General features: G+C 41.4%; 3 protein-coding genes across 5 annotated transcripts; 1 reads left to right on the top strand and 2 right to left on the bottom strand.

Annotated features, from left to right (window-relative positions):
* Positions 1–1,332: 1,332 nt before the first annotated feature.
* LOC111947934 (arachidonate 8S-lipoxygenase-like) lies at positions 1,333–6,753 on the bottom strand. Its single transcript, XM_023958804.1, has 14 exons — positions 6,657–6,753; positions 6,399–6,578; positions 6,050–6,251; positions 5,879–5,960; positions 5,511–5,633; positions 5,326–5,429; positions 3,808–3,974; positions 3,551–3,694; positions 3,156–3,359; positions 2,994–3,080; positions 2,746–2,915; positions 1,845–1,966; positions 1,641–1,741; positions 1,333–1,424 (listed from the first exon to the last, which is right to left on the bottom strand). The coding sequence occupies exons 2-14, from the start codon at positions 6,546–6,548 to the stop codon at positions 1,362–1,364; spliced, it is 1,719 nt and encodes a 572-aa protein (XP_023814572.1). The 5' UTR covers positions 6,549–6,578; positions 6,657–6,753; the 3' UTR covers positions 1,333–1,361.
* Positions 1,422–24,195, bottom strand: LOC101162054 (arachidonate 8S-lipoxygenase). Of its 3 annotated transcripts, none has more exons than XM_023958802.1 (16): positions 24,149–24,195; positions 23,891–24,070; positions 23,542–23,743; positions 23,371–23,452; positions 23,003–23,125; positions 22,818–22,921; positions 21,308–21,474; positions 21,051–21,194; positions 20,655–20,858; positions 20,493–20,579; positions 20,245–20,414; positions 18,200–18,321; positions 17,996–18,096; positions 17,616–17,786; positions 17,251–17,448; positions 1,422–1,492 (listed from the first exon to the last, which is right to left on the bottom strand). In XM_023958802.1, the coding sequence occupies exons 2-15, from the start codon at positions 24,038–24,040 to the stop codon at positions 17,269–17,271; spliced, it is 2,007 nt and encodes a 668-aa protein (XP_023814570.1). In that variant the 5' UTR covers positions 24,041–24,070; positions 24,149–24,195; the 3' UTR covers positions 1,422–1,492; positions 17,251–17,268. The 3 variants fall into 3 exon arrangements, with proteins under 3 accessions (XP_023814570.1, XP_023814569.1, XP_023814568.1); XM_023958801.1 differs by having other exon boundaries at positions 1,422–1,508; positions 17,267–17,448; XM_023958800.1 differs by lacking the exon at positions 1,422–1,492 and having other exon boundaries at positions 17,042–17,448.
* LOC111947915 (probable serine/threonine-protein kinase DDB_G0277071) lies at positions 8,948–11,511 on the top strand. Its single transcript, XM_023958623.1, has 3 exons — positions 8,948–8,962; positions 10,131–10,490; positions 10,744–11,511. Exons 1-3 carry the CDS (start codon positions 8,948–8,950, stop codon positions 11,191–11,193), a joined length of 825 nt encoding a protein of 274 aa, XP_023814391.1. The 3' UTR covers positions 11,194–11,511.
* Positions 24,196–26,338: the final 2,143 nt, after the last annotated feature.

Below are 26,338 nucleotides of genomic sequence, written 5' to 3'. Positions count from 1 at the left end.
TTATTCTATTGTCAACCTGACTTTTATCATTCTTTAAACAGCTGGAGAGCACAGAGACTTTCGTTGTGTCACAAGCTTCTTGTGCAACAATGACAATAAAAGGAATTCTGATCCTGTTGAAATCCGATATTTCATCCAGCAGAGACAGAATCACTCCTGTGTGTCCTAAGTCTACCCTGAGGCCACCTCCTGGTTAGGTATGCCTATCACTTGATGTAATCCTTGTGCTATCCTAGGCACTTTAACATTGGGAGTGGGGTCATCTAGACCCACTAGACAGTGCTCTGAAATTTTTTTCTTCAATGATTTGTGATCTTCACTGGTGTCCATAGTCTATATGAAATCTTTCCACCTTTATCCACCTCTGTCATGGTAGGGAGAACACGTCAAAGTAAGGGTGGGTCATCTAAGATAGCTCAAGGGTTAATCGTAAATCAAAATGATTATACCAGTACATTAAAATATGTTAATTGTGTCTGGTCAGAGAAGTAGAAAGGGAGCAAGTGATCCCTTTCTACCTTAAGTGTTTTGTCTGCCTTAGAGAATTTGTTGCGTGCATTTGCTCTAGTTTGCTTCACTCTCTCTCTTTGGATTATTTTTGGATAACAGACCTCAAAGTTGCTACTCTTATCCAGAGTAGAGGAACTCCTTTTTGTAAGACAAGCTCATTAAGTCTTACCCAATGCACGTCTCTTGGTTGTTCAGTCATCATTTATCTATCAATGACTGGAAAGAATAGTACCCACATTTAAAGCAGCTGATTATATTATATGAGATTATCATTAATAAACTAAGGCCCTCCACTCGACAACAGTGAGAACAGTGATTCTGGGCTCCACAGACTTCCATGATTTTGGATATTTAGCGAACAAGAAGATCCGGCTTATAAACTCTCTCTATCTTTACCCAAAATAAACACAAAGAACTGTTTTCTTTACTGTGAAGTCATATTGAGGTTTCTCATGGTGATATTGTGGTACAAAGAACAAATATTCAAAACATTAATTAATCAACAAACTAGACAAAAAGATGCAAGAAACTTAGATCATAGTTGAATTAGTTTATTGTTTTAGCATTTATGGTAGGGAGAACACGCCAATGTAAGGGTGGGGTCATAGGACAGCACAAGGGTTAAATAAATTTGCTTCTTTTGACTCCTTTTCAAGCAATAAATCAAGCTCTACTTGAATTTAGTTAATGATCAGTGTATTTAATTAAGCAAATGTGATTTAAGTGACTTTTTTGTTTGTTTGTTTTTCTGTCTTTTTAATCTATGCATTTCAATATTTCTGTAATGAGTTTGATAAAAATGTGTAAATTCTTTATTGCTTTGACTACAATGCTTGAAATAAATCAATAAATCATATCAAATCAATATGGTTATCTATGTTCTTAATATTAGGAATGTGTGGATGTGCAAAGACCTATGAAAAAGAAAAGAGGCAACTTTAGTTTCTAAGTCCTAATTGAAGAAATTTCCATTTGTGGAAACCAACAGGTTTCTGAGGGTTCAAATGGCTATCAGGTAAACTTCATAAGAAAGTAAAGCTCTGATGATTTCAGTCTAAGATTTCCTCCTTATTTTCAAGAAATCTCTCACACATAGAAACCAGGATCTCTTTTGAATGATGAAGACTCACCTGTCCAGTGTTAACAGCGGCATGCTGTGCAGAGCAGGTGAACATCACCATGGTAACAAACTTGACCAGCTCAGCCACAGTGGTGAACTTCTGTGGGATTCCTGAGGATTAGGAGGGAAAACGTTTTCACTTACAGCGGTTAAGATCAGATCAACCATTAACTGATGGAATGTATTTATCTCCAACTTCGTAAGATCCACCCACCAGTCTCATTGCATCTCAGAAAGCCATTTTCAAAGATCTCCTGGATCCAGTTCTGCAGCTCAGCATCATTCTGGACCATGCAGTCGGTCTTGTAGTAGAAGCTGAGGATGCCGTGAACAAACCTTGGAGAAGAACACAAACTGTCAACAACATGCATTTCCACCTGAAGTTTGAGTCCAGTATATTGTGTTTTGTCATTATTTGAATTTTCTAATCCCAATCGTAATGCCTCTTCATGAGGTTTGCCGCTTCTCCTACAGCATGTGTCAAACTCAAGGCCCACGGGCCAAATGTGGCCCGCCTTGTCATTTTATGTATAATACTTTTAAATTTCTTAGAATAAAAATTGTGTGTATTTATTCATATCTAAAGGATTTATGCTAGAGAAACAAGCAAACCTATGTTTTCTATGCAACTGTAATTGTCACTTTAAAAAGTTATAGTAAATAAAAAATCAGTTATTTAACATTAGGGAGTAGTTATGTTTATTTTTCATTACATTTAGTTACATGTATAAGTTATATCTGGCCCTTTGAAGACAGCCGTTATACTGATGTGGCCCTCGGTGAAAATGAGTTTGACACCCCTGTCCTATAGGTTAGTTAGTGATTTATTTCTTGGTGGTGGGTGTGGTTTCTGCCGGTTTTGGATAATTAATCCATTCTAGAACCTTCTTGGCTTTCCATATAATCCAACATGTCTTGGAAGTTGTTGAATGATTGGATAAATTAATGATTCAAACTTTTACAAACTCATAATCTATTTTCCCATCGAGAAAATGACCCAGCAGTAACAGAATTCTGCACTTTCTCTTTTGTCACTTCAGCCCTGAAGGGATTCTAAACATTATTTATGTTAAACCCAGCTTCTAAATGTTTCATTAGTTATGGAAACTACCAACCTTTGCATGATGTTCCACAGCTTCAGCCCATCGTCCCTGTAGTAGAAGTTGGGCACATCTTCCAGGCCGCGATCAATGATGTCATCAGGTATGCAGAGGGATCTGTAGCTCATGGAGGAGACACTCCTGTCCAAGAGGGTCAGCATGCCCTTTCCACCAGATGCTGTGTACTAAACAGGCAATTAAAGCAAAGTTAGAGACTTCAGATGACCCACAAATGCTGAAGAAATCTTCTGAAGTTCACTCACCAGGGTAATAGTTCCACTCTCTGAGATAAGCGAGTTTCGAGCCAAGACATTGATCTGCAGGGTGTAGCGTGTGTGATGGATGAGGAGCTGAAATGGAGACAGGAAAAGTTATGAAGATCCAGAAAGAGTACATCAACATGGTGACGGATCAGCTTCAGGTACCTTGTAAACAGGGTGAACTCTGGGAAGGTTGCGCTGCAGAGAAACCGCAAACACCTCAGCCAGCAGGTGAGTGCGCAGCAGGTGATAGTTGAGCTCATGCAGGTTGGAGTCTGCGCTCTTCACATACGTCTTTGCCAACAGCCAGTCATACTCTGAATCCGTGGGGAAGAAGATGGGGTTGTCCTCTCCTGGTTCCTGTTTTAGCTGCAGAGAAATCAACAAGTGTCATGTGATGATTAAATCCATGGAGGATCTGACTCCTGGTCCTGTCAGAGAACAACAAAGATGTCTGACTCCAGTCTTCCTTCTTCTCCAACTGCCATGTTCTTGTAGCTTTTTGTTGAAATAATACAAATGTCTTTTTCTGAGGAAACCTTCCTGAAGCTTCTACTCACCTGAATGGCAATGGGCATCATCTCATCATCTTCATTCTTGTGGAGCAGGACCAACGGAGCTGCTAGAAACTGCTTCCTCCCATTGATGGTGTTTGTTTCCACCCCATCCAGAATGTTGTAGTCGCACAGAAAGATGTTTCCTTTCTGTTGTGAATGGGGAGAAAGATGACGCTGTTACCCTCAGGGGTTGATTTTAGCACCACGTTCATGTGGAAACCAGAGAAGAATCTGTCTGCTGCGTGTCAGGAGCTTGTTACCATCATTTCAGTCCGCAGAGTGAGCTGAGACTTGCTGACGTTCATGTCCAAGGGGACAGGAAACTTTGATGGGAGAGTTTTACAGCGTTGGATCATCATCGGGTTCACTCCATTTAGAAACTGGTAGCCAAAGAAGGCGTCCTCCCTCCAGTGCTTCATGGCGTAATCTGACAAAACAAATCTGTTTTTAAAAGGCGTTCTCCAAAAACCATCCTGTTAAAATTTAGTGAAATCTTTAAAAAATAGAATATTGTCTTATTTTGGGTGAAAACAATCCTCTAATGTGATCAGGACAGGCTCTGTAGCTACAAGTCCTCTTTTATGAACACAGTGTTAGTCACTGCAAAGACATTTCAGGTTTTAAAACCCGTCAAACAACGGAAATACAGAAAATATGTTTAATAAGTTTTTTGTTTGTTTTTTTGTTTTAGAAATTACGTAGGATTTGCCACGCTGAAGGATATATGTCAGAAGTTTTCTTTTTGTAAATTTGTCAAGCTTTTTATCAAGGGTATCAACTTTTATCAACTGTATCCTACCTATCTAGTTCCAAACAGTTTCAAGGAGGGATTCATCTTTTTTGACCAGATTTTTGTTACTAGAAATGATCTGTATTGAAGTGTGACTGTGATGGCTGCCTATGCTGCCACACCATCAGGGCAGTAACCTCCTGCACCACACCCTACATATATCTGTTCACTTTATTTGTTTGCATATACTTTTAGATTTCTTTTTCAAAAATAACACACATTTGATCATGAAATTTATTAACATGTTTCAGTTGACTTTATTATAATTTGCTTTATTAATTTGATGTTATGCTTTGAGTTACCAGTGCTGAGGGGACCATTCTTGCTGCTGCTGCCATCTGCTGCTGGAACAATCAAGTCAGGCCTGACACAACAATGCATGCCAGTCAGCAGAGGCCTTATGTTCAGCAGGCAGCTAATTGGACTGAACCATCACCCAGTGGACAAGGAACTCTTTCTGTGTTTCTTTACTGTAGTTTCTATTTTGATGATCTTTATTTTCATTTATTTGTGTATGTTAATTTACTATAGGATGGACTTTAGTTTAGTTTGTTCTCTGTATTTTGTCTTAGTCTTTTTAAGTTCCCCCTTGTGTGTCTAGTTGGTTTGATCAGCCACTATATATGTTCCCTTGTGTTTGCAATTAGGTAGATCAGTTAAATTGTGTTGGTTTGTTTGTTCAGTTGTCCTCTGTTACATTTAAACGCTTGAGTTAACTTTGTTGCTTTGACCTCTTTTAAGGGCCCATTTTTGCCCATTTACACTTTTTGAAAAATGAATTTCAATATTTTTGATTAAATTGTTTGCTGTCCTTGCCTTCTACTGCTCAGTCCACCACAGTGACCCTCTAGAGCTGTGGTTTCTGGAAAGAGCGTCTTTCTGTCACAAATATTCTCTCCATCTGCATAAAAACTACACTGTTCATCTCTGTAACATTTTTGATGGTATTTGGAAGGATTTCTTTTTCTGTAAGAATCAATGAGAGTACCTGACATGGAGGTCACATGACACTCGTACAGCTGTTCAATGTCCCTCATGCTGTTCCACTTGTCTATACAATTAGACCACGCCTCCAAACCCAGCTTTCCCAGCCTGCAGGGTGAGAACATTACAGTCACTTCCTGAGCTCAAAGTCACTCTGACATGTCACACCATCAGGAAGCAGACACCTACGCTGCCACTGCTGTGAAGTTAAACTCCAGTTCTCTTGTGTAGGGGTAGCGGTCATCCGGGGGCAGAGACTTCAGGGTATCTGCCTCCATGCAGAGTGGTATTCCCTCTTTGTAAACGGCCCACCTGAGCAGAACAGAACAGTAGAGAGCAGAGGAAGGTCAGCCAGCTGTGAGCAGTCCTGATCCCAGAGGGACCTGGACACATCCAACAACAAAGATGGCTTCATCTAAAACCCTGATCTGATTGATCAGCTGCTCAGTGTATTTCTATGCAGTGAACAGAGGGAGGAGCTGTGGCTCCTTTCATCAGAGCTGAGATCATGATGGAGCATCACCATAAAGAACATCTTTAAAGATCTGAACTCTGACCTGTAGAGATTCTTCTGATTCTTCAGCTCATTCTTCCTCGTCTTGATCATCTGAGGATTCGTCTCCTGGAAGTCCAGCACAGCTGAGAGGAGAGAGGAAAAGCCCAGAAGCAGGTCAGATCATTCTGGAGGACAGAATGTGGACAGCAAAGTGCATGTGAGAGGAACAGACCTGCCCCCTCCCTGAAGAAGTGCTTCTTGCTGTCTGTTAACCAGTGGTAGATGGGAAAACTATAGACTTTTCCATCAGGAGACTCCACCTCCACCTTTGCAGGGAGCCAACTGTCTTTGATGATGATCCATCCCCATTTTTCAAGCTGGATCTCCAGCAGCTGTCCCAGGTCTTCAGAGCAGGTCACAGTGAACGTGGACTCCTGGATTTGAGAGAAAACTCATTCATCACCATCTCAGATCTTCCTTTGTTCTGCCTCCTGCAGAAACACAACCTCTGCTGCAGACTTTGACAGCAGTGCAGCAACAGGGGGCGCTCTTAAACACACAAACCAATGCTTTCTACTTACATCTCCTTTATGGAAGGCAGACTTGCTTTTATCCAGCTTCACTTGTTCACTGCTGCCATCCTGGCCCACCAGGGTGATGTACACGTCATCTATGGTCCCAGCAAAGGCCACGTCCTCGGTAGAAACGGTCACTTGGTACTCCACGGTCATTTTGTCTTTCAGCAAAAGATTCCTGACAGGCTTCAAGAACCAAACCAGAAGCAGATCAATAAGACACTTCTGTTGCTATGTTTCAGGTTTTCAAAAAGCAGGTCTCACCTCTGAGCATCAAACCAAGAACGTCCTCTGAAGAACTGCTCTGCAGATACAGCTCCTCACAGAGGCTTCGCTCTTTTAAAGGCAGTGTTGTGGGCATGTTCTGTGACGCGCAGCAGATGCTTCTGATGATGAAACTTTCAACATGTTTAAACAGCTTCAGCGTGTGAGGTTCTTCAGAAAAAGGAAACAATCAGCTGTCATTGATTGTTGCACTTTAATGCTTGTTTCCTCATGAATGTGATGACTGTGGACTCTGAAGCTTCAGTGGCTTCATCATGTCCTGAAAGTGACCTTTAAAGATTCTTACAGGTGCCTGGAACTCATGGATGGAGCAGTTTTTGAAGACAAAATGATTTTCATACTGGATAACAGCCTCTCAGTCATTCACACATATGGACTGTCATGTAGTAAAAGGGGTCAGCAGGTGGACCCAACCCCAAGTGTTCATCACTACTCCACCTTCTTCTGTGGAATCACTACACAACTCAGGTTGATAATTTCCCAGATATGTTCTCATCAACTTTGTGTTTGTTACTCAATCCAGTGTTTCAATCTGCAGCCTCCCAAAAGGAGAAACCAAACCGTCTTCTCTACAGAACCAGCTTCCATTAGGCTGCAGGGAAGCACCAACGTCAACCCTCTGCTGACGAGAAGAAATATAGTCGGGAAAACGTGAAACCTCGCCATCAGTCTCACAGTTCTTTTGACAAGAATGTATGAAAATACTTTAGAATGTATGAAAATACTTTAGAATTTGTCTGAGTCAAACTTTTTCTGTTTTTGCTCTTTTGTTCCATAAGGTCTTCTCCGTCCAAATGTTGTAGTTTGAAAGATTATCTGGAATGTTTCCTTTTGGAGAGGGGTACTGTGATGGTTGTCCACTCTACTTTAGTGTTTCAGTGACATTGTTGGTCATGTTCTGTTCTGATTAGTCTACTGTCAGTCACTCCAGGTCCTCAGTGTGTTTGAGTGTCTGGTTTTCAGTTTGTCATTGTCAGGTCATCTGCTTTGTCAGCTTCTCCAGAGTTTTGCTCAGGATTCAGTTTATTTGAGAAATGTTTAAGGTTCTGCCACCAAGCCTGGTGCAGGAGGCATTTTGGGTCCAACACCACCAGTTCCTGACAGCTGGTTGTACAAAACCACACACCTGTCACTGCCACATGAGGGCTCATCCTCGTATCAGTCCTGGTCCAAACAGGAATCAAAACCTAGATTTAGTATTAGGGTCTGCATTCACCATAGCTGCTTACCTAATTTGCAGCTTGTCACTTTCTTCTTAGATTGTTTGCTTCAACGCACTGCATCCAAAGTATTGATATAGAAACTGTCAAAACAAAACTAAAAGGAAACGCAGACTCCTGCACAAAGCATACTATACACAGGGACGTTTGCATCCATGCATATATGTCAGGATCTAGGGGCTTTTATGGTCTTCATGGCTTGCCATACCTGCTCAGCCTCCAGAGTTCACTGAATGATCATTCAGTGCAGCTGGTCATGTGGTGAAAGGGGTCAGTAGATGGACGTTTTGAAGGGAGACCTCAATATATCTATGTGCAGAAGACATAAAGAACTGGGAGAGGTTCTGGGTTACAGTTACAGAAGTTTCATTACCTCTAATAATCTTTTGCCTGAAGTTCAACTCTTCAGCTCATCTTCATCACAACCGCTGCAGCAAAGTCCAGCCTTGGGGCCCCGGCTGGTAATTCTGTGGAAACCTGAGTAAGGCTGCTGCTGGCAGGAAAAGGGTTTGGTTCATCCATGTGGGAGGATGACAAGTCACACTCTGGATTGATCAATAAAGGTAAAGTTGATAAGAGAAAACCTGAGAAAGTGTCAAGCTCATAAAATGTGTCACCTGGGCTGTGAGATAACAAAGGAGAGGTCTATTTCCACACAGTTCTTCCACAGAAGAGGGTAGGAAGAAGTGAAAGTCAGACTCAACCCTTTATTCTGAGGACCAAGACGTTGTCCTACTGTTGGTTCTTTGGTTAAGAAGTCTCCATCTCAGCTGGATGGAGTTGTCATCTTCTTCAGATGTGGAGTCCAGAAGAGCAGAACTTTAGCTAGCCTGATTTGACAGGAAGTTCTAGCAATGAAAACACCAACGGTAATCAGTAGATGACAGGACAACCTACTGAGATCAGATCAGAGAATGAAGAGAGTTCAGGTGTAAGTGACAAAATACTAAAATGATCACAAGACTGTGACAAAAAGTTAGATTTAAAAATCTTACATTTTAATTTAAAGCTGCTTTTTGTTTGCTTCTAATCTTGGTAAGCTGCCTCACCATGACTGGTTACTGTGTAAAGTTCTAGGGTAGAAAGGTCAGGTCACATTAAATCGACATTAAATCATTTTGCAGATCCATTTAACCAACGTAACCTACATTTGAACTAAACAACAAAAAGAACCTAAAGTACTTTGAGATTTTTATTTCTGTTTTTTCCTCTGTAAACTCAAGTTAAATCTAAAATGAATAAAAATGTTGTTTCACTACAGTAAAACAGAGTTTATCTAAGTCCCCCCACCTCACCCCCCAGTCTATCCATCCATTGTCCAAACACACTTATTCTCTTTTAGGGTCACAGGGTTGCTGGAGCCTATCCCAGCCACTGTTGGCTGAAGCCGAAGTTCACTTTGGATAGTTCACTAATCCATTGCAGGGCCACACAAACAACAACACTCATGTTTACAAGCAGAGACAATTTAGAATCACTAATTAACCCTGAAGCATGTTTTTGGACCCAACCCCAAGGTTTCATCACTATTCCACCCTCTTCTGTGGAATCACTGCACAACTCAGATAAACAATTTCCCAGATAGGTTCTCATCAACTTTGTGTTTGTTACACAATCCAGGGTGTGAATCTGCACCCTCCCAACAGGAGAAACTAAACCTTCTCCTCCTCTCCTGAATTTGGGTTTTAAAGGGTTACAAGAAAAGATTCAGACATTTTTTAATCTGATAAAAGGTGAAAATGAATGAAGAGGAGGAGGAACTGGAAATAAAATCATACAGAAAAAGGTCCTGAATCCTCCATGAACAAAAACTAGTAAAATCATAGTCTACCATATGTTCTGACTGAGAATTATTCATCATAAAACCACATTAAACCTGCAACCACTCCACAAAAATACAGGTGAACTTACTGTAGCAGATGCTGCAGAAGTTTCCAAACAGCACAAAATCCACAGGCTCACTGCAGCAAAGAACTCTGGGAGACTGAGTTCAGTGGTTCCCTCATCACTTCCCCTTTCAGTTTCTTCAAAGAAATCCATCAAAATAGAGAAAGTCTGGTCAACCACTAGTCCAACAAGCTCCCAGTGCTCAGAGGAATGCTGGCAACACCAGTTCACCTCACACGTGCACGCACACGTGCACTCACACCGACACAAGTGTCAGATACAGTATTTTATTACAGTATTCAGTATTTTAGAGAAATACTGAAATAAATGTATTCTTTATGTTCAGACAGAGCAGCGCTACACTTGGAAATCTCTTTTTCTTCCAAACCCGAGCGATCCTGACAATCCAAGACTTGTTGTGAGAAGAATTCCAATTCCTGGAACATCAGAGAACCCAGAGGAGACCATCAACTCTGTTCCAAAGACACCGACTGGCCCAGTTCCAGAGTTTGGACTGAGCTCCTCTTCAGACTCTCCTCCAAGAAGTCTCTCCACTGCCTCCTCTGCCTCTCCTCCAACTCAGTGTTCTTCATCAAACAAGGAGGACTTCACAGGACATCGTGTAGGAAGATGTGATGGACCCAGTTCGTCACGCAGGTCTCCAAAGACCTCCTCAAATGTTCAGCTGAGCTCCAGTACAAGCTTGGTACGTTCCCATAAATGCTCCTTCTCTTTCTCCTCAAGGTCTTTCAGCTGCACCAAAAGCTAAAAAGATTAACTTTACTCTTCGAACTTCTGATTAATTTTCAGGAAGATCAATATTTAAACTATTTTATTCTTTTTTTATTCATCCTAGTCAATTGTTGTTGTGTTTTAATCAGAATTCAGTAGATAATCTTTAAACAAACAGGTTTTCATTTCTAGTGAAATACTGAAATAAATGTTTTCTTTATGTTCAGACAGAGCAGCACTACACTTGGAAATCTCTTTTGCTTCCCAACCCGAGCGATCCTGACGATCCAATACTTGTTGTGAGAAGAATTCTAATTCCTGGAACATCAGAGAACCCAGAGGAGACCATCAACTCTGTTCCAAAGACACCAACTGGCCCGGTTCCAGAGTTTGGACTGAGCTCCTCTTCAGACTCAGACTCTCCTCCTCAGAAGTATCTCTATGCTCCATCCTCTCCAAACATCAACCCTGTTCCAAAGAACACCTACGGGTGGTTTGAGTTTCTCCTCAGATTCAGACACTCCTCCAAGACGTTTCTCCACTGCTTCCTCCGCCTCTCCTCCAACTCAGTGTTCTTCATCACACAAGGAGGACTTCTGGACCTACGAGAAGCTGAAAGACCAAGACAAGCTTGTTCTAAAGAGACAGCACAAAGGAAATCCTGCAGGAAGATGTGATGGACCCAGTTCTTCAAAGAGACCTTCAAACATCCCACACCCCAAGAGAAAACCCGTACCGCCCCCGACCATGAACAGTACGAACACAAAGTGGGTCAAGAACCTCAAATCAATACTGGCAGAAAGAAAAAAGCAGCATGGACAGCAGAACTTTAAGAGGTGTGCTAAAAGTACGGATGCTGCACCAACAGCCAAAAGAATGATGAAGACAAACTCCTGATTCATTTTCAGAAACTTCAATATTTAAACTATTTCATTCTTTTTTTGTTCATTCTAGTCAATAGTTGTTGTGTTTTAATAAACTTTATACAAAATCTAAAGAAGTTTTAGTTTGACAGACAATTTCTTCTTAGTTGTAGATTTGATTTTGTAGGAAAGCCTCTTTATTTCCCTTGAAATGGTTCCTCATGTCAACATTTCTGGGATTAGCAGCAGATCTGAGCAGCTGAATTCCAACAGGGAAAATGTTTTCTACTGATGCTAAACAGCTGAAATGCTGAGTTCTCCACAACAAAGAGAAACTTCCAAAGCTTTTCTTCACTATATCAGCACCTGATCAGAAAAGGGGAAAGCAGAGGAGACACACAGTAGAGCAGGTTTGTGGCCAAGGCACTGATGATGTCATTTGTTGCAGACACTGCAGCTGTGATTGCACTGTGGCCCTGAAACCTGATTGAGTTTCAAAAAGAACACAGTTGGATGTTAGAATATATTTTAGTTGAGAATTAACATGTGATTCATGTGGTCCAAGAAGGGGTCCTACCTTTGGTTCTTTGGTTAAGAAGCTGGCTGGATGGGAGTTTTCCAGGTCCTCCTTCAGAGATTGGGTGAGAAGCTCGGTCACCTGGAGAGACCTCGGAGTAGAGCCACTGGTCCTCCACGTCAAGAGGAGCCTGTTGAGGTGACTCAAGCATCTGGTCCAGACGCCTCTTGGACTTCTCGCTGGGGATTGTTCCACGCATGTTCCACTGGGTGGAGGTCCCAGGGAAGACCAAGGTCACGCTGAAGAGACTATGTCTGTCGGCTGACCTAAGAACACCCTGGGGTCTCCCCAGAGGTGCTGGAAGAAGTGGGCGGAAGGAGGAGGGAAGTCTGAGCTGCAAAAATAACTAATAATTCCCAATGGCAGAGTTTCATTTTTCATTTTTTAATGACTCCCAGTTCAAAAGCAAACCATATTTCAAAACTGTTCCCATTAGCAGATTTAATGATGTCATGAAGGTTTTTTTTTCATTTGCAGGTATTTGGGTGGAGTTAAAAAAAAATCACTTTTTCCCCAGGAGCAAACTTATTGTTTTCATATAATATTAGGGTTTGTTATTCATGTTAGTTAAAGGGTTTTGTAACATCATGTAATTACACATTTTTATATGTAATAATTCAAATCTCATATAAAATTGTGTCTTCATTACTTTCAATTTTTCTTATGTAAATTAGGTTTGTTAATTTGTTTAAAGGTACACCGATGAATTGTGTAACTGGTTGTATCTTTCCTATTCTGTCCTAAGAAAAAAGCTCTGTTGCCTAGCAACATGACATAATGATTCTAGGGCATCATAAAGACCCTTTAATAATGCCTTACAGTCATGTTGCTAGGCAACACGACATATAGCCCCAAGTCAAGACACATTGATGTCACCTACTGCTTTATGACATCATTGATGACAATGCCAACCTGATGTCACCAACTGCTTTATGATGTCACTGCCAACCTAATCCACTTATACACGTGCTAACCCAAGTCAGGTTGACTCCCCTGAGCCTTCACTGAAAGAGGAAGACCTTCGTAGTCTTTTTAAAGACTGATATTCTTCTCTTCTCAGTGTTAAAGCTTTTTGAAAACCATGTTTCAAAATCAGGGCAGTTTTCTTAGGAAAGTCGCTTTCCTTGGAAGCAAACATCAAAATCCTCCATTTCACAGTGACCCACTAAAAGTCATTGTTCAATTTCAAGATGATGCTAAAGTCAAGCAAAGATGCGGCAAAAGGAAAATCTCTGACTATGACAAAGAATCTGCAACACCGACAAAGAAAAGAAGGGACCTTGAGTTTCCTTCCCTAAAGGATGAATCTGCATTCTATATTCCTGACCATAACAGAAAGAGAAAAGCAAGCTATCTGGAACAACCGCTGGACAAAAGATTCAGAGGAAACCCAGCAGAAGAAGACAACCCAAAGCTTAGATTTGAGGCTAAATATGTAGAACTGCATCCACTCGGTGAAGGAGGTTGCGGATCTGTGTTTGCTGGCTATCGCAAATCAGATCATTTGGACGTTGCCATCAAACACGTCCCCAATAAATACCAGTACTGCAAACACGTGGATGAAAAGGGAAGAGAGATATCTGGGGAAGTGGCTGTGATGCTGAAGCTCAGGAGCGGAACATCACACTCCGCTGGCAGCAGAGCACCAATCGCCTTGCTAGACTGGTATGTGCTGCCACATGAGCTGATCTTAGTTTTGGAGAGACCAATGCCAGCCGTGGATCTTCAGACTTACGTTCAAGAGTGTAGAGATTGGTTTGGAGAAAAAGAAGCCAAGATGATCCTGAAACAACTAATAAAAGCAGCCATTTCCCTTCAGGACAAAAAGATTTTCCACCGAGACATCAAAGTGGAAAACATCTTGATAGACATGAGTTCAGGCGCCCCACAAGTCCGTTTAATTGACTTTGGAGTCAGCTGCTTCACAGAGTCACATTCAGAATACACCACCTTTTATGGAACAGAGATTCACGCCCCTCCAGAATGGTGGTATGAACACACGTACAGCGCTAGACCCACAACAGTGTGGCAGCTGGGAATTGTCCTGTTTGAATGCCTCCACAACAAACGTTTCAATTCAACTAAACTCATGGAGAAAAAGCTCCAACTCAGGCAAAACCTTTCCAAAGACTGCAAAGACTTTATGAAGCAATGCTTCATCCAAAACCCAAGAAGGCGCCCCAGTCTGGAACAGATTCTGCTTCACCCTTGGCTCAAGTAAATTTTGTTTTTTTTTGTTTTTTGGTTCAAGTAAATTCTAGAATCAACTCCTCAGCCAATGGCCATGTGTGTTCAAGTTACTGTATAAACAGATACTGTAGAAATAAATAGGACTTTGATCCCCAGAAGGAGGTGATGATGTTACAGCATCATGATAAGATGCCAGAAATAGTAGAATGTACTTTAGTATTAGTAATTAAAATGTTTAAAAGTAGAATAGTATAGAAAATAGAAAAAAACTGTGTATATAAAGAATGGGAATAAAGTCACTGACAGTACAATGTACTTTAATATTAGTAAAAGATAGATAAACTTAAAAAAATAAATTAATTACTATATTATTAACAGAATGGAAATGAGCTCGTCGACATGGTACATTGTACTTCTGTATTATAGTGACAGGTCAGCTAAAAATTAGACTAATCCCAAAAAGTCTGGCAACCAGTTCTGGATAAAACTAATCTTTGTTGGGATTGAACTCTGTTCTGGTGAAATGTTAATAAATAAATAAATAAATAAATAAATAAATAAATAAATAAATAAATAAATAAATAAATAAATAAAAACCTGTTATAGCCTTTTGTCGCTGGTGATGAAGGTTGATTGGTGATTTTCTTTCTTTTTTTCTTTCTTTTTTTTTTCTTTCTTTTTTTTATTATTATTTTATTTTTGAAACTGCTGCCTGTTTATGTTAGGTTGTGATGTTAAAAAGAAAATATGAGTTTGTAAACATCTTGATGTTCTATTTTTCATGATTGACTGTTTTCACTACCCAAATAAAATAAAATAAAAAAAATTAGACTAATCCAAACAAGGCAAAAAAAAAATGATGTAAAAAAACTGCAAACACATGATAGTTTTAAATTAGCGAGCTCTTCCATTCATTAGTGGGTTTTTCTCCGGGTGCTCCGGCTTCCCACACAAAAAAAGTAACTCCGCCAGAGTGTCTTTCTACAAGAACTCTGCCGGTCCCAAGCCCGGATAAAGGAGGAGGGTTGAACTGTAAGAAAACTGAAATTTAACATGAAAACAATCATTGGTGGTTCTCAACAAGTTGAGGTTGTTTTGCTAAAAACCCAAAGAGTTGAGGTCACTGCATCCCTGTGAAACAGAAATGGCTCCAATCTCAGAAACAACCAAACCGTTTTTTTGAGAAAGCCCTTCTAAAGTAATGTCCTTGGACCTGCACACAAATGAACACGAAGAGGTTAGTGCAGCGACTACAGATGTCCTGATCTGATCACATGATCAGAAGTTGGGTCTGATCACGTATAGTTTCAGACTCCCACTGTACATCAATAGACATGCGTGGAGAGGGTTCACTCTTTTAGCTACCTGGGCGTGCAGATCACTGAGGATCTCTCCTGGACTGAAAACACCACAGCGGCAGTGGAGAAGGCCCAGCATCTCTGCTTCCTAAGAAAACTCAGGAGGAACAACCTGGAAAGGAAGCTGCTGGTGACCTCAGGAAGTATGGAAGTGAGATAATGTTTATGTGCAACACATGATTTATCTATAAATGTATGTTTTTTTTACTTTACATTTTTTCTGTTCTTAACTTTTTAGTTCTATATTTAATATTTATTCTATAGTCAACCTGACTTTTATCATTCTTTAAACAGCTGGAGAGCACAGAGACTTTCGTTGTGTCACAAGCTTCTTGTGCAACAATGACAATAAAAGGAATTCTGATCCTGTTGAAATCCGATATTTCATCCAGCAGAGACAGAATCACTCCTGTGTGTCCTAAGTCTACCCTGAGGCCACCTCCTGGTTAGGTATGCCTATCACTTGATGTAATCCTTGTGCTATCCTAGGCACTTTACTATTGGAAGTGGGGTCATCTAGACCCACTAGAAAGTGCTCTGAACCTTTTTTCTTCAATGATTTCTTGATCTTCACTGGTGTCCATAGTCTATATGAAATCTTTCCACCTTTATCCACCTCTGTCATGGTAGGGAGAACACGTCAAAGTAAGGGTGGGTCATCTAAGATAGCTCAAGGGTTAATCGTAAATCAAAATGATTATACCAGTACATTAAAATATGTTAATTGTGTCTGGTCAGAGAAGTAGAAAGGGAGCAAGTGATCCCTTTCTACCTTAAGTGTTTTGTCTGCCTTAGAGAATTTGTTGCGTGCATTTGCTCTAGTTTGCTTCACTCTCTCTCTTTGGATTATTTTTGGATAACAGACCTCAAAGTTGCTACTCTTATCCAGAGTAGAGGAACTCCTTTTTGTAAGACAGGCTCATTAAGTCTTACCCAATGCACGTCTCTTGGTTGTTCAGTCATCATTTATCTATCAATGACTGGAAATAATAGTACCCACATTTAAAGCAGCTGATTATATTATATGAGATTATCATTAATAAACTGAGGCCCTCCACTCGACAACAGTGAGAACAGTGATTCTGGGCTCCACAGACTTCTATGATTTTGGATATTTAGCGAACAAGAAGATCCGGCTTATAAACTCTCTCTATCTTTACCCAAAATAAACACAAAGAACTGTTTTCTTTACTGTGAAGTCATACTGAGGTTTCTCATGGTGATATTGTGGTACAAAGAACAAATATTCAAAACATTAATTAATGAACAAACTAGACAAAAAGATGCGAGAAACTTAGATCATAGTTGAATTAGTTTATTGTTTTAGCATTTATGGTAGGGAGAACACGCCAATGTAAGGGTGGGGTCATAGGACAGCACAAGGGTTAAATAAATTTGCTTCTTTTGACTCCTTTTCAAGCAATAAATCAAGCTCTACTTGAATTTAGTTAATGATCAGTGTATTTAATTAAGCAAATGTGATTTAAGTGACTTTTTTGTTTGTTTGTTTTTCTGTCTTTTTAATCTATGCATTTCAACATTTCTGTAATGAGTTTGATAAAAATGTGTAAATTCTTTATTGCTTTGACTACAATGCTTGAAATAAATCAATAAATCATATCAAATCAATATGGTTATCTATGTTCTTAATATTAGGAATGTGTGGATGTGCAAAGACCTATGAAAAAGAAAAGAGGCAACTTTAGTTTCTAAGTCCTAATTGAAGAAATTTCCATTTGTGGAAACCAACAGGTTTCTGAGGGTTCAAATGGCTACACTGTTCTCCACCAACTTTGGGTCCAGAAAGGTGTACGGCAACTTCAGATTTTCATTTCTGCACTTGATGTCTTCACTGAGCTTAATGAGATCTCGTTGGAACGTGGTGACCTTGTACTTTGGAAAGTCCTCGGTGAAATGCTCCTCCACAAAATCATGAAGGTATCGCTGTGGAGAACACAGACATTTTCAGTCACACATTTCTATCAAAAGCAGGAAGAAAACTGGGTCTTCCCTGCAGTGCATGGTGGTTCTGGAGTGTCACCATGGTAACAACGATTGAAGTGATCAGGGTTCAGAGAATTAAGATGGCATCAAAACCCCTGTTCTCTTACCGCGTCAGAGGACTGCATACTGAGCAGCCAGACGGTAGCCAAAATGTGTACTGTAGTCTGAACGTCTGGTAGAGTGGACAGGAAGCTGGCTTCATCTGCTTTACCCTTATGGGTTGGAGGGGGTTCCTGCATGGTGGAGGGGCCATTGGGCATCCAGCCGTAAAGGTCATACTGCAGTAAAAGTAGCATTTGAATCAGAGGCCAAGAGGATTATTGGTAAAAAAAAATATGCCTCAGATACTTTAAAGAAAAGGATGGACATCAGGTAAACTTCATAAGAAAGTAAAGCTCTGATGATTTCAGTCGAAGATTTCCTCCTTATTTTCAAGAAATCTCTCACACATAGAAACCAGGATCTCTTTTGAATGATGAAGACTCACCTGTCCAGTGTTAACAGCGGCATGCTGTGCAGAGCAGGTGAACATCACCATGGTAACAAACTTGACCAGCTCAGCCACAGTGGTGAACTTCTGTGGGATTCCTGAGGATTAGGAGGAAAAACGTTTTCACTTACAGCGGTTAAGATCAGATCAACCATTAACTGATGGAATGTATTTATCTCCAACTTCATAAAATCCACCCACCAGTCTCACTGCGTCTCAGAAAGCCATTTTCAAAGATCTCCTGGATCCAGTTCTGCAGCTCAGCATCATTCTGGACCATGCAGTCGGTCTTGTAGTAGAAGCTGAGGATGCCGTGAACAAACCTTGGAGAAGAACACAAACTGTCAACAACATGCATTTCCACCTGAAGTTTGAGTCCAGTATATTGTGTTTTGTCATTGTTTGAATATTCTAATCCCAATCGTAATGCCTCTTCATGAGGTTTGCCGCTTCTCCTACAGCAGGGGTCGGGAACCTTTTTGGCCAAGAGAGCCATAAACGCCACATATTTTGAAATGTAATTTCGAAAGAGCCATACAATAATGTAGTGTCCCTTTCCCACACTGAGGCACGGAGACTTAACCTCTTTTAAGGTTCTTTATTCCGATTACTGCAGACCGCAACAAACGCCGAACAATTAATTCAGCAACTCCTGAATCTCTCCCGCCGAGACGAGACGAGAGCGCGTCTCCCAACTTTATATTCCCCTGCTCCCGCTGCAGCCCTCCCGTTTCCCTTATTCGGCCCATAGCTGAACCCCATTGGTCCAAATTACCTAACAACAGGCTGAGCGACAGAACTGAGAGCCAATCAGATCTCTGCTTGACGCGTTCAATGAACTCCAGAACTTTTAACGCGGCCCAACAGCCATCCAACTCAGTCCGCGACAATATGTTTAAAACTAAAATACAAATGAATGTGTGCATTTGATGTAATTTCAACCTTTTTAAAGTACAATAAGTCTGTGGATTCTTTTTAATACCATTGTTATGCTGTTTCTAATAAATGATGAGTATTTCTCGTGGTAGTTTTGCTGATGGTCTAGTCTGGTTTACGTGGTGAGTTTCTGCTTCATGCAGGCGTTGAGACTTTAATCGTGATCTTAGGTTGGTATGAATGTTTTGTAGATGTGAGACAGACTGCTCACATGCAGACGGGGAGCCAAACACACACTCACACGCTGCAGTGAGTGACAGGCAGTGGGTTTTACGTTTTTACAATCCCTGCGCGATTCACCTGCTGCCTGTCCCCACAACACCTCAGCCCCACCCTCTGCTTTCTCCCTCACACATCCCGTCCCCGCAACTGCGCGCTCTTTCTCAGAGACGGGAGCGCGCAGTTTTAGGCACGGCAATTCACAGGTTTCCGGGTGGTACAAACTCTGTGAATTAATAGACAATTTTAAACTTATACTAGTGCTGGCGCAGATTTGTCTCTCTAAGCACCGCTACTACTGCGCGCCTCTGACATCGCATCGCGCACGAGAAGGACTGGTCTAATGAAGAAAAAAAATTTGAATTAAAGATTTGTCTGAGAGCCACATGTGACCATCAAAAGAGCCATATATGGCTCGCGAGCCTTAGGTTCCCGACCCCTGTCCTACAGCATGTGTCAAACTCAAGGCCCACGGGCCAAATGTGGCCCGCCTTGTCATTTTATGTATAATACTTTTAAATTTCTTAGAATAAAAATTGTGTGTATTTATTCATATCTAAAGGATTTATGCTAGAGAAACAAGCAAACCTATGTTTTCTATGCAACTGTAATTGTCACTTTAAAAAGTTATAGTAAATAAAAAATCAGTTATTTAACATTAGGGAGTAGTTATGTTTATTTTTCATTACATTTAGTTACATGTATAAGTTATATCTGGCCCTTTGAAGACAGCCGTTATACTGATGTGGCCCTCGGTGAAAATGAGTTTGACACCCCTGTCCTATAGGTTAGTTAGTGATTTAGTTCTTGGTGGTGGGTGTGGTTTCTGCCGGTTTTGGATAATTAATCCATTCTAGAACCTTCTTGGCTTTCCATATAATCCAACATGTCTTGGAAGTTGTTGAATGATTGGATAAATTAATGATTCAAACTTTTACAAACTCATAATCTATTTTCCCATCGAGAAAATGACCCAGCAGTAACAGAATTCTGCACTTTCTCTTTTGTCACTTCAGCCCTGAAAGGATTCTGAACATTATTTATGTTAAACCCAGCTTCTAAATGTTTCATTAGTTATGGAAACTACCAACCTTTGCATGATGTTCCACAGCTTCAGCCCATCGTCCCTGTAGTAGAAGTTGGGCACATCTTCCAGGCCGCGATCAATGATGTCATCAGGTATGCAGAGGGATCTGTAGCTCATGGAGGAGACACTCCTGTCCAAGAGGGTCAGCATGCCCTTTCCACCAGATGCTGTGTACTAAACAGGCAATTAAAGCAAAGTTAGAGACTTCAGATGACCCACAAATGCTGAAGAAATCTTCTGCAGTTCACTCACCAGGGTAATAGTTCCACTCTCTGAGATAAGCGAGTTTCGAGCCAAGACATTGATCTGCAGGGTGTAGCGTGTGTGACGGATGAGGAGCTGAAATGGAGACAGGAAAAGTTATGAAGATCCAGAAAGAGTACATCAACATGGTGACGGATCAGCTTCAGGTACCTTGAAGACAGGGTGAACTCTGGGAAGGTTGCGCTGCAGAGAAACCGCAAACACCTCAGCCAGCAGGTGAGTGCGCAGCAGGTGATAGTTGAGCTCATGCAGGTTGGAGTCTGCGCTCTTCACATACGTCTTGGCCAACAGCCAGTCATACTCTGAATCCGTGGGGAAGAAGATGGGGTTGTCCTCTCCTGGTTCCTGTTTTAGCTGCAGAGAAATCAACAAGTGTCAAGTGATGATTAAATCCATGGAGGATCTGCCTCCTGGTCCTGTCAGAGAACAACAAAGATGTCTGACTCCAGTCTTCCTTCTTCTCCAACTGCCATGTTCTTGTAGCTTTTTGTTGAAATAATACAAATGTCTTTTTCTGAGGAAAACCTTCCTGAAGTTTCTGTTCACCTGAATGGCAATAGGCATCATCTCATCATCTTCATTCTTGTGGAGCAGGACCAACGGAGGTGCTAGAAACTGCTTCCTCCCATTGATGGTGTTTGTTTCCACCCCATCCAGAATGTTGTAGTCGCACAGAAAGATGTTTCCTTTCTGTTGTGAATGGGGAGAAAGATGACGCTGTTACTCACAGGGGTTGATTTTAGCACCACGTTCATGTGGAAACCAGAGAAGAATCTGTCTGCTGCGTGTCAGGAGCTTGTTACCATCATTTCAGTCCGCAGAGTGAGCTGAGACTTGCTGACGTTCATGTCCAAGGGGACAGGAAACTTTGATGGGAGAGTTTTACAGCGTTGGATCATCATCGGGTTCACTCCATTTAGAAACTGGTAGCCAAAGAAGGCGTCCTCCCTCCAGTGCTTCATGGCGTAATCTGACAAAACAAATCTGTTTTTAAAAGGCGTTCTCCAAAAACAAACCTGTTAAAATTTAGTGAAATCTTTAAAAAATTGAATATTGTCTTATTTTGGGTGAAAACAATCCTCTAATGTGATCAGGACAGGCTCTGTAGCTACAAGTCCTCTTTTATGAACACAGTGTTAGTCACTGCAAAGACATTTCAGGTTTTAAAACCCGTCAAACAACTGAAATACAGAAAATATGTTTAATACGTTTTTTGTTTGTTTTAGAAATTACGTAGGATTTGCCACGCTGAAGGATATATGTCAGAAGTTTTCTTTTTGTAAATTTGTCAAGCTTTTTATCAAGGGTATCAACTTTTATCAACTGTATCCTACCTATCTAGTTCCAAACAGTTTCAAGGAGGGATTCATCTTTCTTGACCAGATTTTTGTTACTAGAAATGATCTGTATTGAAGTGTGACTGTGATGGCTGCCTATGCTGCCACACCATCAGGGCAGTAACCTCCTGCACCACACCCTACATATATCTGTTCACTTTATTTGTTTGCATATACTTTTAGATTTCTTTTTCAAAAATAACACACATTTGATCATGAAATTTATTAACATGTTTCAGTTGACTTTATTATAATTTGCTTTATTAATTTGATGTTATGCTTTGAGTTACCAGTGCTGAGGGGACCATTCTTGCTGCTGCTGCCATCTGCTGCTGGAACAATCAAGTCAGGCCTGACACAAGAATGCATGCCAGTCAGCAGAGGCCTTATGTTCAGCAGGCAGCTAATTGGACTGAACCATCACCCAGTGGACAAGGAACTCTTTCTGTGTTTCTTTACTGTAGTTTCTATTTTGATGATCTTTATTTTCATTTATTTGTGTATGTTAATTTACTATAGGATGGACTTTAGTTTAGTTTGTTCTCTGTATTTTGTCTTAGTCTTTTTAAGTTCCCCCTTGTGTGTCTAGTTGGTTTGATCAGCCACTATATATGTTCCCTTGTGTTTGCAATTAGGTAGATCAGTTAAATTGTGTTGGTTTGTTTGTTCAGTTGTCCTCTGTTACATTTAAACGCTTGAGTTAACTTTGTTGCTTTGACCTCTTTTAAGGGCCCATTTTTGCCCATTTACACTTTTTGAAAAATGAATTTCAATATTTTTGATTAAATTGTTTGCTGTCCTTGCCTTCTACTGCTCAGTCCACCACAGTGACCCTCTAGAGCTGTGGTTTCTGGAAAGAGCGTCTTTCTGTCACAAATATTCTCTCCATCTGCATAAAAACTACACTGATCATCTCTGTAACATTTTTGATGGTATTTGGAAGGATTTCTTTTTCTGTAAGAATCAATGAGAGTACCTGACATGGAGGTCACATGACACTCGTACAGCTGTTCAATGTCCCTCATGCTGTTCCACTTGTCTATACAATTAGACCACGCCTCCAAACCCAGCTTTCCCAGCCTGCAGGGTGAGAACATTACAGTCACTTCCTGAGCTCAAAGTCACTCTGACATGTCACACCATCAGGAAGCAGACACCTACGCTGCCACTGCTGTGAAGTTAAACTCCAGTTCTCTTGTGTAGGGGTAGCGGTCATCCGGGGGCAGAGACTTCAGGGTATCTGCCTCCATGCAGAGTGGTATTCCCTCTTTGTAAACGGCCCACCTGAGCAGAACAGAACAGTAGAGAGCAGAGGAAGGTCAGCCAGCTGTGAGCAGTCCTGATCCCAGAGGGACCTGGACACGTCCAACAACAAAGATGGCTTCATCTAAAACCCTGATCTGATTGATCAGCTGCTCAGTGTATTTCTATGCAGTGAACAGAGGGAGGAGCTGTGGCTCCTTTCATCAGAGCTGAGATCATGATGGAGCATCACCATAAAGAACATCTTTAAAGATCTGAACTCTGACCTGTAGAGATTCTTCTGATTCTTCAGCTCATTCTTCCTCGTCTTGATCATCTGAGGATTCGTCTCCTGAAAGTCCAGCACAGCTGAGAGGAGAGAGGAAAAGCCCAGAAGCAGGTCAGATCATTCTGGAGGACAGCATGTGGACAGCAAAGTGCATGTGAGAGGAACAGACCTGCCCCCTCCCTGAAGAAGTGCTTCTTGCTGTCTGTTAACCAGTGGTAGATGGGAAAACTGTAGACTTTTCCATCAGGAGACTCCACCTCCACCTTTGCAGGAAGCCAACTGTCTTTGATGATGATCCATCCCCATTTTTCAAGCTGGATCTCCAGCAGCTGTCCCAGGTCTTCAGAGCAGGTCACAGTGAACGTGGACTCCTGGATTTGAGAGAAAACACGTTCATCACCATCTCAGATCTTCCTTTTTTCTGCCTCCTGCAGAAACACAACCTCTGCTGCAGACTTTGACAGCAGTGCAGCAACAGGGGGCGCTCTTAAACACACAAACCGATGCTTTCTACTTACATCTCCTCTGTGGAAAGCAGACTTGCTTTTATCCAGCTTCACTTGTTCACTGCTGCCATCCTGGCCCACCAGGGTGATGTACACGTCATCTATGGTCCCAGCAAAGGCCACGTCCTCGGTAGAAACGGTCACTTGGTACTCCACGGTCATTTTGTCTTTCAGCAAAAGATTCCTGACAGGCTTCAAGAACCAAACCAGAAGCAGATCAATAAGACACTTCTGTTGCTATGTTTCAGGTTTTCAAAAAGCAGGACTCACCTCTGAGCATCAAACCAATAACGTCCTCTGAAGAACTGCTCTGCAGATACAGCTCCTCACAGAGGCTTCGCTCTTTTAAAGGCAGTGTTGTGGGCATGTTCTGTGACGCGCAGCACATGCTTCTGATGATGAAACTTTCAACATGTTTAAACAGCTTCAGCGTGTGAGGTTCTTCAGAAAAAGGAAACAATCAGCTGTCATTGATGGTTGCACTTTAATGCTTGTTTCCTCATGAATGTGATGACTGTGGACTCTGAAGCTTCAGTGGCTTCATCATGTCCTGAAAGTGACCTTTAAAGATTCCTACAGGTGCCTGGAACTCATGGATGGAGCAGTTTTTGAAGACAAAATGATTTTCATACTGGATAACTGCCTCTCAGTCATTCACACATATGGACTGTCATGTAGTAAAAGGGGTCAGCAGGTGGACCCAACCCCAAGTGTTCATCACTACTCCACCTTCTTCTGTGGAATCACTACACAACTCAGGTTGATAATTTCCCAGATATGTTCTCATCAACTTTGTGTTTGTTACTCAATCCAGTGTTTCAATCTGCAGCCTCCCAAAAGGAGAAACCAAACCATCTTCTCTACAGAACCAGCTTCCATTAGGCTGCAGGGAAGCACCAACGTCAACCCTCTGCTGACGAGAAGAAATATAGTCGGGAAAACGTGAAACCTCACCATCAGTCTCACAGTTCTTTTGACAAGAATGTATGAAAATACTTTAGAATGTATGAAAATACTTTAGAATTTGTCTGAGTCAAACTTTTTCTGTTTTTGCTCTTTTGTTCCATAAGGTCTTCTCCGTCCAAATGTTGTAGTTTGAAAGATTATCTGGAATGTTTCCTTTTGGAGAGGGGTACTTCGATGGTTGTCCACTCTACTTTAGTGTTTCAGTGACATTGTTGGTCATGTTCTGTTCTGATTAGTCTACTGTCAGTCACTCCAGGTCCTCAGTGTGTTTGAGTGTCTGGTTTTCAGTTTGTCATTGTCAGGTCATCTGCTTTGTCAGCTTCTCCAGAGTTTTGCTCAGGATTCAGTTTATTTGAGAAATGTTTAAGGTTCTGCCACCAAGCCTGGTTCAGGAGGCATTTTGGGTCCAACACCACCAGTTCCTGACAGCTGGTTGTACAAAACCACACACCTGTCACTGCCACATGAGGGCTCATCCTCGTATCAGTCCTGGTCCAAACAGGAATCAAAACCTAGATTTAGTATTAGGGTCTGCATTCACCATAGCTGCTTACCTAATTTGCAGCTTGTCACTTTCTTCTTAGATTGTTTGCTTCAACGCACTGCATCCAAAGTATTGATATAGAAACTGTCAAAACAAAACTAAAAGGAAACGCAGACTCCTGCACAAAGCATACTATACACAGGGACGTTTGCATCCATGCATATATGTCAGGATCTAGGGGCTTTTATGGTCTTCATGGCTTGCCATACCTGCTCAGCCTCCAGAGTTCACTGAATGATCATTCAGTGCAGCTGGTCATGTGGTGAAAGGGGTCAGTAGATGGACGTTTTGAAGGGAGACCTCAATATATCTATGTGCAGAAGACATAAAGAACTGGGAGAGGTTCTGGGTTACAGTTACAGAAGTTTCATTACCTCTAATAATCTTTTGCCTGAAGTTCAACTCTTCAGCTCATCTTCATCACAACCGCTGCAGCAAAGTCCAGCCTTGGGGCCCCGGCTGGTAATTCTGTGGAAACCTGAGTAAGGCTGCTGCTGGCAGGAAAAGGGTTTGGTTCATCCATGTGGGAGGATGACAAGTCACACTCTGGATTGATCAATAAAGGTAAAGTTGATAAGAGAAAACCTGAGAAAGTGTCAAGCTCATAAAATGTGTCACCTGGGCTGTGAGATAACAAAGGAGAGGTCTATTTCCACACAGTTCTTCCACAGAAGAGGGTAGGAAGAAGTGAAAGTCAGACTCAACCCTTTATTCTGAGGACCAAGACGTTGTCCTACTGTTGGTTCTTTGGTTAAGAAGTCTCCATCTCAGCTGGATGGAGTTGTCATCTTCTTCAGATGTGGAGTCCAGAAGAGCAGAACTTTAGCTAGCCTGATTTGACAGGAAGTTCTAGCAATGAAAACACCAACGGTAATCAGTAGATGACAGGACAACCTACTGAGATCAGATCAGAGAATGAAGAGAGTTCAGGTGTAAGTGACAAAATACTA

Source organism: Oryzias latipes, chromosome 9, assembly GCF_002234675.1.
Source record: "Oryzias latipes chromosome 9, ASM223467v1".
Lineage (NCBI taxonomy): Eukaryota > Metazoa > Chordata > Actinopteri > Beloniformes > Adrianichthyidae > Oryzias > Oryzias latipes.
Note: the sequence above shows the minus strand (reverse complement) of the source record. Positions and strands in the feature narration are given on the sequence as shown.

Bases quoted from the DNA above. Each gene is read 5' to 3' on its own strand.
- LOC101162054 (XM_023958802.1), bottom strand. From the start codon at position 24,040: ATGACCGTGGAGTACCAAGTGACCGTTTCTACCGAGGACGTGGCCTTT. The intron at 23,453-23,541 runs GTCTGTTCCTCT...CTCTCCTCTCAG, and splicing joins CTTCTTCAGGGAGGGGGCAG to CTGTGCTGGACTTTCAGGAG. The intron at 18,097-18,199 runs GTGGGTGGATTT...CCTAATCCTCAG, and splicing joins TCTGAGACGCAGTGAGACTG to GAATCCCACAGAAGTTCACC.
- LOC111947934 (XM_023958804.1), bottom strand. From the start codon at position 6,548: ATGACCGTGGAGTACCAAGTGACCGTTTCTACCGAGGACGTGGCCTTT. The intron at 5,961-6,049 runs GTCTGTTCCTCT...CTCTCCTCTCAG, and splicing joins CTTCTTCAGGGAGGGGGCAG to CTGTGCTGGACTTCCAGGAG. The intron at 2,916-2,993 runs GTGAGTGAACTT...TTGCCTGTTTAG, and splicing joins AGAGTGGAACTATTACCCTG to TACACAGCATCTGGTGGAAA.
- LOC111947915 (XM_023958623.1), top strand. The intron at 10,491-10,743 runs GTACGTTCCCAT...CTTTATGTTCAG, and splicing joins TGAGCTCCAGTACAAGCTTG to ACAGAGCAGCACTACACTTG.